The sequence below is a fragment of the Eschrichtius robustus genome, chromosome 2 (assembly GCF_028021215.1).
Source record: "Eschrichtius robustus isolate mEscRob2 chromosome 2, mEscRob2.pri, whole genome shotgun sequence".
In the NCBI taxonomy this organism is placed as follows: domain Eukaryota; kingdom Metazoa; phylum Chordata; class Mammalia; order Artiodactyla; family Eschrichtiidae; genus Eschrichtius; species Eschrichtius robustus.
This window is the reverse complement of record NC_090825.1, coordinates 100,737,381-100,753,552: the sequence shown is the minus strand read 5'-3', so window position 1 is coordinate 100,753,552 and position 16,172 is coordinate 100,737,381. Positions and strand designations below refer to the sequence as shown.

The window sequence follows — 16,172 nt, the reverse complement described above, 5'->3', positions numbered from 1 at the left end:
ATTTAATTAATTCATATCTGTTCTTGATGGTCTGTTACTGATTTGCAAATCTGAGTAGCTCATGATTTGGGGAGTAGAAGAAATATTCTAATGGGGAAAAAACTGTGCAAATGGAAAAACTGTTAATGACATACACATTAGTTATATGCTTTATAAATACTCAGGGTTTAAATTTTCATTCTTTTAAGACGAATAAAAGGTGTTATACATGTACATGCATACCTTGTTTTATTGTGCTTTGTTTTATTGCACTTCACAGATATTATGTTTTTTTTACAAATTGAAGGTTTGTAGCAACCCTGTGTCTATCAAGTCTATTGGCACCATTCTTCCAACAGCATTTGCTCACTTTGTGTCTCTGTATCACATTTTGGTAATTCTTGCAATATTTCAACTTTTTCATTATTATTATATTTGTTATGGCAATCTCTGACCACTGATCTTTGATGTTACTACTGTAATTGTTTGGGGCGCCAAAAACCATGCTCATATAAGAAAACAAACAACTGATGTTCTGACTGCTCCACTGAACACTGAGATGTTCCCCTGTCTCTCTCTCTCTTTGGGCCTCCCTATTCCCTGAGACAAAACAATATTGAAATTAGGCCAATTAATAACCCTACAATGGCCTGTAAGTATTCAAGTGAATGGAAGAGTCACATGTCTCTAACTTTAAATCAAAAGCTAGAAAGGACTAAGCTTAGTGGGGAAGGTATGCTGAAAGCCAAGATAGGCTGAATGCTAGGCCTCTTGCCCCAAACAGTTAGCCAAGATGTAAATGCAAAGGAAAAGTTCTTGAAGGAAACTAAAAGGGCTACTCCAGTGAGCACACAAATGATTAGAAAGCAAAACAGCCTCACTGCTGCTAACAGAGAAAGCTATAGTGGTCTAGATAGAGGGTTAAACCAAGCCACAACATTTCCTTAAACCAAAGCCTAATCCAGAGCAAGACCCTAATTCTCTTCAGCTCTTTGAAGGCTGAGAGAGGTGAGGAAGCTGCAGAAGGAAAGCTAGCAGAGTTTGGTTCATGAGGTTTAAGGACAGAAGCTGTCTCCACAACATCAAAGGGCAAGGTAAAGCAGCAAGTGCTGATGTAGAAGCTGTAGCATATTATCCAGAAGATTTGGCTAAGATAAACAATGCAGGTGGCTACACTAAACAACAGATTTTCAATGTAGAAACACCCTTTTTGGGAAGAAGATGCCTTTTATAGCTAGAGAGGAGAAGTTAATGCCTGGCCTCAAAGGACAGGCTGACAACTCTTGTTAGAAGCTAACGCAGCTGGTGACTGAAGCTAAAACCAGTACTCATTTACCACTCCGAAAACCCTAGGGCCCTTGAGAATTATGCTAAATCTACTCTGCCCAGGCTCTCTAAATGGAACAATAAAGTCTGGAGACAGCACATCTGTTTATAACAGGGCTTGCTGAATTGAATATTTTAAGCCCATTGTTGAGACTTACTGCTCAGAGAAAAAGATTCCTTTCAAAATATTACTGCTCATTGACAATGCACCTGGTCATCAGGGCTCTGATGGAGGGGTACAACGAGATTCATGTTGTTCTCATGCCTCCTAACACAACACACATTCTGCAGCCCCACGGATCAAAGAGTCATTTCAACCTTCAAGTCATCTTTAAGAAATACACTTCATAAGGCTATAGTTGCCATAGCCAGCGATTCCTCCTATGGAACTAGGCAAAGTAAGTTGAAAACCTTCTGGAAAGAATTCACCATTCTACATGCCATTAAAAACATTCATGATTCATGGGAAAAGGTCAAAATAGTAGCAGTAACAGGAGTTTGGAAGAAGTTGATTCTAACCCTCATGAATGACTTTGAGAGGTTCAAGACTTCAGTGAAGGAAGTAACTGCAGATGTGGTGAAACCAGCAAGAGAACTAGAATTGGAAGTGAAGATGTGACTGAATTGTTGCAATCTCATGATAAAAGCTGAATATATGGGGATTGCTTCTTATGGATGAGCAAAGAAAGTGGTTTCCTGAGATGGAAACTACTCCTGGTGCAGATGCTGTGAAGATTGCTGAAATGACCACAAAGGACTCAGAATATTATATAAACTTAGTTGATAAAACAGCAGCAGTGTTTGAGAGGACTGACACCAATTTTGAAAGAAGTTCTATTGCGGGTAAAATGCTATCAAACAGCACTGCCTGCTACAGAGAAATCGTTTCTGAAAGGAAGAGGCAATCGATGCAGCACACTTCATTGTTGTATTATTTTAAGAAATCACCACAGCCACCCAAACTTCAGCAACCGCCACCCTGATCCGTCTGCAGCCATCAACTTCAAGGCAAGACCCTCCACCAGCAAAAAGAATACAACTTGCTGAAGACTCATGACGGTTGGCAATGAAGTATTTTTAAATTTAGGTACGTACATTTTTTTAGACATAATGCTATTGCACACTTAACAGTCTACAGTACAGTGTAAACATAACTTTTATATGCACTGAGAAACCAAAAATTTATCACTTGCTTTATTGCGGTTATTTGCTTTACTGAGGTGGTCTGAAATTGAGCCCCCGGTATCTCTGAGGTATGCCTGTAGTTCTTAAAATGTTTGATTTGGAAAAAGTCTTAGTTAAAAATACCAAATTTTATAAATTACAGCAATCATTTAAATAAATGTTTAAATTTCTCTAATAAAAATTTGTCAAATTTAACACTTTAAACCTTTCTTTAATTTTATTCTTAAGAAAGCAATTAGAAATCATTCATTTAATTTTTTAAGTTCAAATTTTAACAAGAGGTTAAAGAGGTAAAGGGAATATAGACCAAAGATTTTATCTAACAATTAGACTAACAGTATTGACTTGATCTCAAGACCACTTAGCCAGTTAGGAACAAGCTAGAATTCAAAGTCAGGTTTCTGAATTCAGTCTAGTATTCTCAACAAGTTTTCTTCTAAACTATCTGAGATAACTTTCCCTCATTTTGTGACCCAACTCCAAGCCTCCCTCAAATCTTTTTGTAAAGAAATTAAATATAAACATAAGAAAAGAGGCTTGTTAATCAAGAGGGCTCAGGTTCATACCTTTGGCAGTGTTTTGGGTCTCTGCTGCAATGTGAGACGTCTACATTTTGCTTAAGGCACTGAGCCTAAGTGTAGGAACTCAAAGAGTCAGTACGACAGTCCCTGTCATGAGGGACTTCAAATTCTTTATCCTTCCTTACTTCTTTCCTGTCCATCTTCCTTCCTCACTTAGTTTCTCCCTCTTTATATTTACAGATATTTATATTTACATAAATATGCCTTATTATGTGAAGGCACAGTCTTACACATAAGGACACAAACACCATCTTTTGAGGTTCATGATCTTGCACTAATTTAAAAGGTTAAAACAAATGCACAAATAACTAACCCAAGGTAGAATGTGATAAACTTCATAGGAGAGACTGAAAATGTGGAGGTTTATAAAAGAATTCAAATACAGCCACACTTCTTAAATTTAAATAGAATTATTTTGAAGCTTAAAAGGCTAAGTAATCACGATTAACAAATAGTTTTTACACATGCATGGAACAGTCTTCACAATATTGGGGGATATGAAGGAAACCACAGCTTTCATTACTTGAAGTTGACACAGTGTTTGCCTTGGAAAATTCTCAGGAAACTGTGGTTTTCATACACCTCCAGTTTCTTCCATTTCAAATAAATTAAATTAAAAAAGGAAAACACCTCACTTTTTAATGGACACATTTTATTTTGGCATATGGGTATTTACTGTGAACACAAAGCATTTGGTGTTCAAGTTTGAAAAGAATTTTGAGAATGTACATGTAAATATAAACAAGAGTCTAAAAATGAAAAAGCTCTCTTACACACCATGTTCATTCCTTTGAAATGTTGCCTTAAAACAAACTGACGCTAAATGAACTAGTACAGGTAGAATGCTAGTAGCATACTTTTAACATTAACTGGACTTATATTCAATTCCAGGTTTTACCTAATGATATAAACCAACACATTCATATTTGTATTTATTAAAAACATTTAGAGATATAATAAGAAACAGTCTATTCAGCTGGATCAGAAGAACTGTGGCAAACAAAGCAAAATACGGCTTAGAGTCCACATTTAAGAGAATGGGAGACTTTTCTGTATTCAATGAACTCTTAAAATCCCTACAACACCATGATTTCCAAAATGCAGTCTTACATATATGGGACTTATTCCATCCTTTTGTCCTAAACTTTCATTTTGTAGGCAGAGACCTGGGTTTAGAACTTGGATCTGACATTTCCTACTGACTACCTATGACCATAGGTATATTTTACCTTTCTAGGCCCGTTGTCTCATCTGTTAAATGAGATTATCATCATCTTCCCGGAGAAAGCTAACGTATATAAAGCATCTAACGAGTCAGGCAACTGGTAGATGTTAACAAATATTAATTTGCTTCCTCTCATCCTGTAGCTGTTTAATATAACTGTGTTCTATTTCCTTCCTTTCTTCCATAGTGCTTAGCCGATTGCTCTGCATATAACAGATGTTTTGAATTGCGAAGCCCTTGAAATTCTGGCAATAATTGTCTGGAAATGTCACAGTTCTAGTCCCCAAACTCTCTAGCTTTAAAACTCTCGTACAAATATTAACTGGCTACTTAATCTTTCTAACCCCTTTCTGAATCTGGAAAATGAAGACACTACTAGTATTACTACACACACATGTACACACACACATGTGCACACATGAATGTTTTCTATATGAGATCATTGTTGTAAGATCAATTGAGGTAATAATGTATATGCATGAACTGTGCAAGCTCTAAGAAGTTACACAAATTAGTTTGTTCTGCTCTATTCTGATGGTCAGACAGCTTCAAATGTACAGAGCTCTGTGTAATAGCCTTATTTCCTCTTTGGTCATCTTTCACTAACCTCCCTTCCTATGGCAAACTAATCAGTCTTCTCTCCATGACACTGCTACTTGCCTCATTTTTATTCCAGAAGTTTAATTTATTAACATATTTTGATACAGAACATGAATCCAATCAAAGAATATCACAAATGACATAAAACAGTAGCAAAATAGTTGAAATCAAATAGCTTGGGAGGAATCTGAAATCATTTTAAGCAAGACAATTTCCCTTGGCTCTAAATCCTCAAGGGTTCCATCAAGAACTCTGATGAAACAACTGTTTTCCTTTTCTCCTTCTCCACCTCCCTTTCCTTCCTTCTGTTTGGAGGAAGATACCAAAAGGGCAGAAATGCAATCAGGTTTCGCTTGACAATATTTCAGTTAGATCCTAAACTTTCTATGTGAATATTATAAATCTCATGACTACAAATATAGTAATATGCAAATGAATTTACTATTACAAAATAAAAATGGATAAGTGAATATAGACACATTTCCCTGTTTTTAGGATGACATTTCACACAATGGAAGGTTTAACAAAGGGTTGTAAATGAAAGAAGATACCCTAAAAAAACCTGATGCTACAAATATTACACATACATCAACTAATAGTAACCTTCCAAAGTGAAAAAAATCTGACTGAAAAGTTAAAAAAAAAGAAAGGATATTTTATTTTGGATATTTTCAAGTTAAAATTAAATAATACTGTCAAGTTTTAGTGTTGAAATTTAAATGGAAACATAGTATTAGCCAACTAAAAATAAATTGCTTTTTATTCTCATCACAAATTAAATATTATTGAAATACTTTTAGAATGCAGCAACCAGAAAATTCAAAAAAATTTTTCTGGTAAAAACCTTAAATTATTATTTTTTTAAACTCTCAAGAGGAAACAAATATGTTCTACCATATTTTTATACAATTACCACTATTCTATTTAACATGTCATTATTTTGTCAGAAATATAGATAGACCAAGACACAAGTTAAAAACTATAACAGAACTAAAATTTTTCCTCTCTATGAATGAATGCTATGAAATAAGAATATTTACTGTAAAATCATGTTAGTATAAAATAAGGAAGCTGTTTGTAAAATTATGCTCATGACTTTGGTGTTGCCTTCCTGACAAGGACCGTGACAACAACAAATCTTCCCTCCCCTCAAACGTACAAAAACGTTCATGTTCTGGCCTTCTTACAATAAAATGCTTTAAAATTTAACATGGCTAAAATCAGTGAATTGCAGAGAGGTGAGTGTTAGTGTACATAAATGTAGGATCAGAGTATTTTTTTCCTTAAGGCTGGAATAGGAAAATTGATATTTACAGTTGGAGATTCCAACACACGTCTCTTAGTCAACAATAAAACAAGTAGGTAGAAAGTCAGTAAAGATGTAAATCACCTGAACAACACCATCAATCAGTTTGACCTAAATGACATTTATAGGACACTGATCCCAATATAATAATATTGTTTTCAGGTGCACATGAAATATTCACCAAGATAAGCCATACTCTGGACAAATAACACAAATAATAAAGTTAAAAGAATAAAAATCATAAAGAGTGTGCACATGGATCATAAAGAAAACTAACAAAAAGATACCTGGAAACCCCCAATTGTTCAGAAATTAAACAATGTACTTCTAATTAAACCATAGGTTAAAGGTGAAATTTCAAGGGAAATTTAAAACATTTTAAACTCAAAGAAAATAAAATATATCATATTTATAAGATGTAGCTAAAGCAGTGCTTAGAGGGATATTTATAGCATTAAATGCTTATATTAGGAAAAAAGAAAGGTCTAAATCAGTAATTTAAGCTTCCACGTTAAGAAACTAGAGAAAGAGCAAAGTAAGCACAAATGCAAGAGGAAGAAATAATACAGATTAGAGCAAATGTGAATAAAAGTGAAAAAAGAAATGTAATAGAGTTATAAAAATCAATTAATCCAAAAATCTGTTCTCTGGTGGAACTGTCACGTAGCCTTTAGCAAAGTGGGTAGAAATGAAAAAGAGGAAATACTAAGGATGAAGCAAGTGACGCAAATGCAAGGAGCAGAAGATCTGGGTAAAAGTCCTAACTGTGCACCTAACAGTGGCATACCCTTAATTAGCTCACTTCATTCTTTCTGAGCTTCAGTTTCCTTACTTACAAAAAGGGGGTAAAAATAATTTTCACAGGGTAAATGCAGGGATTAAATAAAATATTCATAAAAACTATTTGGAAAGAATAAAAATAAAGAGTCTTTATTCTAATTTGTAAGATTAACAGACTAACTGCTATCTAACACACAAATGCCACATTAACTTCAACATACCTGTAAGGTCCTTGAGGGTGTGGTATCACAGCAAAGCAAAATTCATAAATTACCATCAAAATATTTTTTGCTGGCAGTAGTAGAGCTCAAATGGGGAAAAATCATTGTACACTAATAGTAATTGGCTTTTTTAAAAAATAATCACACCAGGTGATTGATTGACTGACTGACTGATTTTTTAGTAACTGGCTTTTGCTAAGTTTTCTCTTCAAGGAAAAAAGTGAAAGGAAAAAAGTAGGTCAACAATACAAATAAGGAACTTTTCCTAAAAGAAATACAACCCCTTGCAGAAGTACCTTTTTGCAGGTTTTTTCAAAGTTGATATCATCACCAAGAGCAGATTTAGTTACTATATCAGGTTTCAACTCCTGTAAAAGAATAAAACAAACTAATTTTAGTTATGAGCTTTATTTTAAACTGTCATTATTATATGAGAAATTCCCATGTTTTGCTTTTAAGAAATCCATTATTTAAAGAAACTACTACTTATTTTAATGACATTTCAGGACATTGGCAATTCTATCAATTTATAAAGAAATGTAGAGATTTACAGAGAAACACTTAATTTTAATTCTTACTTTAAAAAAAAAATATATATATTTATTTATTTATGGCTGCATGCGGGCTTTCTCTAGTTGTGATGAGTGGGGGCCACTCTTCGTTGCAGTGTGTGGGCTTCTCGTTGCGGTGGCTTCTCTTGTTGCAGAGAACGGGCTCTAGGCATGTGGGCCTCAGCAGTTGTGGCACGTGGGCTCAGTAGTTGTGGCTTGCAGGCTCCAGAGCGCAGGCTCAGTAGTTGTGGCACATGGGCTTAGTTGCTCCGCAGCCTGTGGGATCTCCCAGACCAGGGCCTGAACCCGTGTCCCCTGCATTGGCAGGTGGACTCCTAACCACTGCGCCACCAGGGAAGTCTCTTAATTCTCGATTAAAAAAAAAAATCTAACCCACTAAACACTTTTCTATTATGGAAGGAATTAATCCAGATTTATTTTAGAAAATTAAAAAACACAGAAAAACAGAAAGAAAAATAAGTAAAATTACCAGCAATGTTTACATGGTTATAATTTTATTATACACCCTTCTACAAGCTTCTTTAAAAGAATTTAAGTTTGATATGCATTCCACTAAGGGAATGAAGGATGACTTTAGATCATATGAAAATGCAATTTTTCTACATTAATAGTTATCAAGTTATTCTAATACGCATGAAAAAAATGAACATTTTTTTTTTATTATTGTCTAGAAGAAAGCTAAATAGAAAAATCAGTTGATTTTAAAACAACACTGAGTGACACTAAGGTGTATTGTATATGTGATGTGACAAAAACTGTGCAAACATTAAGTGAAAATGATATTTAAATTATACTTTAAACAAAAACAGGACCATAGTATTTTGTAAACTAGCTTTATTTAATAACAGGGCAAATGTCTATTTTTGGTTTTTTTGCTCTTATTTATTTAACCAAATTCTTACTACTGGACATTAATACATTTTCTGATTTTTGATCTTTTTATAAATAGGAATGTGATGACTACCCTTGTACATACTGGTTTGTGTAACTCCTTCTGAAAAATTACCACAGATTCTATATTAAAGAGCTATATTGGAGTTTTGGAAGAAGAGTAGAATGGGAAAAAAAAATCAAATATTGATAATGATGATCCAATGTCAAAAAGATCAGAAAGCACTGTTTCTGAGAGTAAAAACTCAATTTCATTTTGTGTACACTAATATAAATGTGAAAAATGTGTACGTAAAACAAATCCATATAAAAAGTACATAAATAATGGACTCCTTTTAAATTGTATATGTGTGTATATATAAAAAAATTCATTATGTGACATATTTTGGCTGAAAATGTCTTAAGTTTGATGAGCTAATTTAGGAGATGGCCTCCCTTAAGCAGTTTCAAGTTAATAAAGCTATTTAAATTACAGTTAAAAATCCAGATTTTAAGACTTGCCCCACGTTTGTCAATGGCTGGCTACAAGCACCTTTTTTTACTCTGTAAGACAAAAATCAGCCTAAAGAGAGAATTGGTTAAATTTTATTGCTAAAATGAACTTAAGTAAGTGCAGAAGGTAATGATACTACCTAAATCTCAACCCACCCACATATTCCCTCCAAAACAATAAATTCAACAAGGAGTACAAATAAAACCAAACATGAACCGTGCCCTCAGCGTTATTAGTAGATAAATACCTATAAGCAGAGAAACTAACACCAAATTCAACAGCTCTCACTGCTGCTACAAGCTTATGAATATACAGAGCCAGAGAATGAAAGACTAAGATACTAGGAGGAAAAGAAGAGAGTGGAGTGAAGGACATGCATTAATGACAGACAAAAAGCACCACAAGAAAGCAAAAAGTACTACCAAAGGTCAAAGTATTGAACACAAGTCTCAGATTTGGTAATTCACAGCACTACAGAGAAGGAAGGGCTTGAAAGCGAGTGAATTTGAAGGCGACAGCCTCAAGAAGCACTGCTTTGAGGAGAATTAGATAAACAGGGGTTGTGCACTTCCCTTTAGTGATGACAGTGTAGGTAAAGGAAAGAAAGAGAAATTAAGGACCCTACAGAGACGAAAGAAAATACATGTAAACCAAGTCCTCCTTCTCATTATCCACTAAAAAAATGTCACTTTGCCATACTGACATAAGGTGGGCCCTGTATAAGAAACGTCTACAGTTCGGAAAAGAAAAAAAGTCAAATTCCTATAAAATTATTTAAGAATAAAAAGGAAAATGTAAATCAAAATATTTTATCTGATTCTCTCCTAAAAACTAAACGTCAAAAAGACAACTGTAACATAACCCTCCCTGCAAACTTCATTGGGGAGCCTCAAACAAGTAGTTGGGGCCTATACAAAAAAATTTGCAAAATGAGAAATTAAAACACTGAAGAAGAGAAATAGGTAAAACACAGAAGTGCATCAACAGTTGATAAAGCTTAGGAAATAAAATGCAAGAAAAGAAAAACAATCTCAGAAAGAGAGAACAGATTTAAAGAAAAATTCAATAAGGAACACTGAAGAAAGTCAAGAAAACTACCAAGAAAATGAAAATAAGATAAAGAAAAAGGGACAGAAAGAAAGTGGCAAAGGATGATCCCACATACGTGTAATCGGAGTCTCTGAAGAAGAAAAACAATAGACAAAAGCCAGTACTTAAAACTATAGTTCTAAAACAACTTTCTGGAAAAAAACAACCAAAAAATTTAACAAAATGGTTTACTACGTACCTAGCTTAAAGAGACCTGGAACAATCAATAATGAAACTTATTCTGGTAAAACTATTAGATTTTAAAGACAAAGGAAAAAATCTTCAGAGCTTGTGGCCAAAAAGATCAATTTAGTTATAAGGGTGAAAAAACTGAGCTGGTATCAGATATCAAGAACAAAATAAACATAAGTATGCAGCAGCATTTTCAATATAAGCAAGTGTAAGCCAAGAATTTTACAGTCAAATAGCTCTAAAGAATCAGGTCTAGAGAAAATAGTTTTGAACTTGCAAGAATTCAGGAAATACAGTATACATGTGTTTGTCTCCAGAGGAATCTTCTAGAGGAGGAAGGAGTTCAGCCAGCAAGAGATAATTTTGGTAAAAGAACTGATGGTGAGTATGTATCTGCAGAGCTAGAATTAAAAGAAATGTGGGGGCACAGGAGAAAGAATAACACATAAACTTTGTCCTCATGCTCAGAGCCTGTGAATAAGTTACCTTACATGGCCAAAGAGACTTTATTATGTATTTAAGTTAAGGATCCTAAAATGAAGATCCTGGATTACCCAGAGTGGGCCTAATGTAACCACAAGGCTCCTCCTAAGAGGGAAGCAGAAGGGTATGAGTTAGAGAAAGAGGAGAAAAAGGGAGAGATACTGAGGTACTGAGATCTAAAGATGCTGTGCTGTTGACCTTGAAGATGGAGGAAGAGGCCATGAGTCAATGAACACAGGTGACCTCTAAAACCTGAAAGAGTCTCCACAAGGGATACAATTCTGTCAACATCTTGGTTTAAAACTTCTGACTTCCAGAACTGTAAGATAATAAATCTGTGTTGTTTTTAGCCGCTAAGTTTGTGTTAACTTGTTGCAACAGCACTAGAAAACTAATATACATACGTTTTATCTCCCACCAATCTTCATATTATAAAATAATTCATTACACCATATTATTTGGACAGCATCATATACCATAAATAATGCCTAGAATTAAATACTTACCTTAAAACTATAAAAGTAAAATCTAGATGCATTTAGATGGCTTAAACTTTCCTCATCACCCCACTCATACTTCAGTATTTTGGGTCAACTCATTTTTACCTTAATTTTAAATATAAACGTATGTGTCATTAAAAGGGAATGCTATCTCCTATGACATAGTTCATATAAAATTTTTAAATGGTGCTTAAATAACAAAACTGTATGGACAGGAATGCTGTGCCATAACTAGAATTTTGGTTCAGAACTATCCTAATTAGACACTGAGGAATTTAATAAATCAAGCAGTTTATCAGACAATGCAAAAATTGCAATAAAATATATATTATGAAGTTATTCTTCCCTCCCTACACTTCTATTCAGAAGAGATCAGGAATTGCCTTTCAGAATAAGACTCTTTGATGTGTTATTCCAAATGGATAGACAGCACCTCAAATGTTAGTATTCCCTTCAGCAGGTAAGACGAAATTTAACCCACAGCCTTTCTCAATCCTTCTAAGAGTCTGCTATGCAGTCTACTTGACAAGTTCGTGGTAAATTGCCAGGACTTTCAAATCATCTCTTAATTGCTCCAAATTCTAAATTTATATACATTCTGACTCAGAATATCTAATACACGTTTAAAGGAAGAAGTCTTAAACAACTATTTTCATTATTCTTGGATTGGATTTAGTAGTTCTAATGATAGGTTATAATTTCGCCACAAAATTTAATTTACTCATATTGTAAGAATAAATTACCCTTCAAACTGATTATGAAAGTCGGTTGCTACAGCAAAATTCACTAGGGTCTAATAGATCAGTAATATAAACTGCAGGGGATAGTGGGAATTTATTTTTTTTTTAAAGATCTGAAGTAATTCACAGTTTTCAAAGAATGCCTTGGATGATGGATGTTTTACTGGATTTGAGGCTGCGGTACCTTACCTGACAATACATCTACTCTCTTCATTATAAACGAATGGCTTCCCACAAGAGCTTGAAAAGCACATAAGATTGCAAGCTTTGTGGATAAAACTCCAAAAAGCCCTCATTTAGGTAAAACGTAGAGAACTCTAAAAGACAAATGGTATTTAGAGGCTTGGACAAGAAAGAGTTGCAACAATGCCAGGTTTCTGGCTAACTACTCAGAAGAGGAAGTAGTTGGAACCAGCTTGTTGGGAACACTTCTGCTTAAGCTAGTTTGAACATGGTTAGGTAGTAAGCCATCTGGTCAAAAGGTCTGAGGAACTACATAAAACAGTCAGGGAATAATTTATGCTTATACTAAGCTTAATCTTTCATTTTCTTGATGGGAAAATGGAACGAAGAGCCCAGAGTGTAAGTTCTTCAAGGGTGAGAATGGTCTCTTATCCACCTTTGACTATTTGATCCTAGTATAATGGTATCAATACATTTGTTCAACAGAAATGGACCAGAGTGAAAAAATTTTAAATGCCTATTTCTTAGCGATAGGTCAGTAAAGTCTCTTACCAATAGACAAGTCAAATTCAGAATTTCCAAAGAATTTTTAGTTGCCAATGTGGGTTTTTTCTTTAGAAAAGCGAAGATGAAGAGATAAAATACTAGAAAAAATAGCTAGGACTACTAGAGTGTTGCAAAACAGAAGACTTAACTGCTCAAAAGTATTCTACATTACCATAATTTTTATTCATAGTGGGAGAAGGCCAAATACTACTTAAGAACTCACTGAAACGTAGATATTATATTGTGAATGGCTGGGAAACCGCATTAGCTAATAAGCCAGGCAGGTGCCATAAAAGACAAGACTGCTCTTTCTGAGAAAATATTTCATTACCAACTGGAAAACTAAGATCCACTTCTAGACCCAGCAAAAGACATTTTTACACAGCAGCTCTGTTCCTATTCCAAAGACATTAAACATACTCAATGCAGAAAGGTAGACTTAAACATGGTTAAGAAAATACCAATAAAAATGTGAAAGAAAAGACACCAGTTCAGTGCTTATATGATAATTTTACACTATGCTATTCCTAGTATATGGGGTTAATTCTAAGTAAAATGAATAAGACAGGAACACTTGGCTTTCTTTTATACAAAACTAATTCCAATGCCTTTTTTCAGATAAAATATTTCTCTTAAATTTTAGAGTTTTCTGTACTTTAAATTGAATTTAACCATTTCAAATAATTCTGCAATTTCTAATGCAGAATAAGATGCATTATTCCATATGGTAATTTGCAAATTTTATACCAAAGTCATATGTTATGGACTTTGGAAAAAAATACCTACCTAGATTTCAACTTAAAAAAGAAAATTTTAAACACTTAAAATTTGACAGAGAGTAAAATGACAAAAGTAAAAACACAAAACCATTCTCAATTAGAAAACCACGGATCAAGAAAAAAAAATGGGAAAATGAAGATACCTGAGTTATGTAACATGCTAAATATGGAATACTGCACTAAACAACTTTAAAATGAGTGTAAGAGAGACACATTAGACAAGTAAAACGAGCTATTTTACAAAAATGCTGCAAAGATTTTTCAGGAAAAAAGATGTTTAAATTTATCATCAAAGGGAAATTAAAAATAACATTAATTTGCCACCAATCAAATGCTAACTGAACTTAGTTTCTGAAACTGAGCTTAAGTAGTTTTTTTCCCTTAGATTTCCTTAAAATAACTCAAGTCTGAAAATCTTCATCTTCCCACTTGCAAGCTTATTCATCAGTGAGCAGGGCTCCGTGCTGACCTGTATAAAACATACATTCTTTTATTTTAGACATTCAATCCAGCTTTATTTCTAGCATCAGTATAACTCGTTTCTTTTATTTAAGGTTTCAAATTTATAACTATCCAATCCATCTTAAAGATGAAATAAAGCATTAACTTCTTTACAATATATATGCTATGAGTTACTAATCCATTCATAAAACATCAGAATTATAAGGGACTTCAGCTCTCACATAATTCTACACCTGTGTAGGAAAGGGTTAACTCAGCAGGCCTGGGCTGCTCAAACTCTGCACATTCCTGAGAAGGCCTATCTTCAGGACTGACCTTTGGCCAGTTCCTAGGAAATAAGTTCTGAGCCCTTGGGCCACAGGCTTACCAATTTGATGAGGCAGTTTACCCTAACAATGTGATTTATGGTGATCAAGTCTCTGCTCTGGGGAGCTGGAGTCTGAGTAGTTAAGGTGAGTCACGTAGGTGATTCATGGCCATGTGACTGGCTCCCGAAAAAACCCCTGACACCAAGGCTCAACTGAGCTTCCCTGGTAGGCAACACTCTGCAAGTGTTGTCACACATCACTGCTAGGAGTGTGTCCATGCGACTATACTGGGAGAGGGCATCTGCAAGCTTACGCTTGATTTCTCCTGGACTTCCCCCCATGTGCCTTTTCCTTTTGCCGATTTTAATCTGTATCCTTGAACAGAAATAAACTGTTGCTCTGAGTATAAAAGTTTTTTCTTTTCCTTAAGTCCTGTGAATCCTTCTAGTGAATCACTTAACCTTGGGGACCCTCAACCACTCAACTTTATAGAAGAGAAAATGATAACCCAATAAAGTTTAAGAGACTCATTCAAGGTATTACAACAGGGCTCAAACTAGAATCCCCACATTTTGCTTTTTGCCATAACCTGTTGTCAGTGGTGATAAAGTAGAAATTCCTTCTTCATCATGTTAAACTAACATTGCTCAAGTTTCCTGCATTAAAGATAGCCATTCACTAATAACCAGATCCATCAGAATATTTCAGTTCCTTTATTTCACATTGTGCCAGATGCTATTGCTTTGCTTATATTCAAAAGAGCAAATTTAATTGAAATTAGTTAATCCCAATTTTGATTATTTGGCTGTCTCCTTGTCTTTCTTCTCTCCAGAGGCTTTCGTTTGAACAAATGAAAATACTGACTCATAACTATATAACCAGTGTAATGCTGTCTCTGGCTGAGTGGGTAAAGTATGTTTGCAACCAAACTATTCTATATCAGGCAGTGGGAAGGGACACTGGGTAAAGACAAAAAGTAACTTGGAGGCAGTAATCAAGCTGACATTAATTCCAAGAGGCTCTAAGATTGGGCTTTTAACGCAGTAAAATATAAAACATGTTTGTAGTTTCCAAAATGTGATTTAAATTGGAATATGATATTTAGATTATGAAGGGTTAATCCCAATACCAGGGAATTACAAGGTGACAAGAAAAGTCTGGATTCTTGGAGGTTTTTCTTGTCTATTTGGAAATGAGGCAAGAAATGCACTTCTCTGAAATAAAGAAACTGAAATAACTCGTGAGAGACCTATTGACATCCAAATTCATGCTTTTCCACAGATGGGAATCTCATTATGGTTACCCTTCAGTGACAACAAGAACCTTATTTCCTAAATATTGTTCTACTGTCTCCTAAATACAGTACCAGATGGAACTTCAATAAGGTTATACTCTGTCATCATATTGCCAAGGGATTTTTCCAAATAAAATCTTTGTCTTACTCCTTCACCTATTCCTGTGTTATCTATGGTAATTAATGGCATCTCCAGCCTCTGCTACTCAGGTTAGACAGCTCAGAGTCATCTGACACTGTGGGCCTCTTCGTCATGCTTCTGTTATGCTCCCATCCCCCTTTCCACTTTCTCTGCTGTAGTGTGTGTTGAATTTAGTTCCCTCCTTTGGATTACCATTATCCTACCCACAGCTTCAGAACTTCATTATTGATTGTGTGGATTATAATAGCGTAACTGGGTTTCCTGCTTCCAGAACCAGTTAACTCCAAGGCCCATT

The 16,172-nt window shown here is 34.7% G+C and overlaps 1 protein-coding gene across 1 annotated transcript in view; it reads right to left on the bottom strand.

The window, feature by feature from the left end:
• The window catches only part of SRFBP1 (serum response factor binding protein 1), a 60,146-nt gene that overhangs the window by 16,191 nt on the left and 27,783 nt on the right, over positions 1-16,172 (bottom strand). The window contains exon 4 of the mRNA XM_068534326.1: positions 7,500-7,571. Coding sequence (XP_068390427.1) covers positions 7,500-7,571 — 72 coding nt within the window. The remainder of the gene's footprint in view (positions 1-7,499; positions 7,572-16,172) is intronic.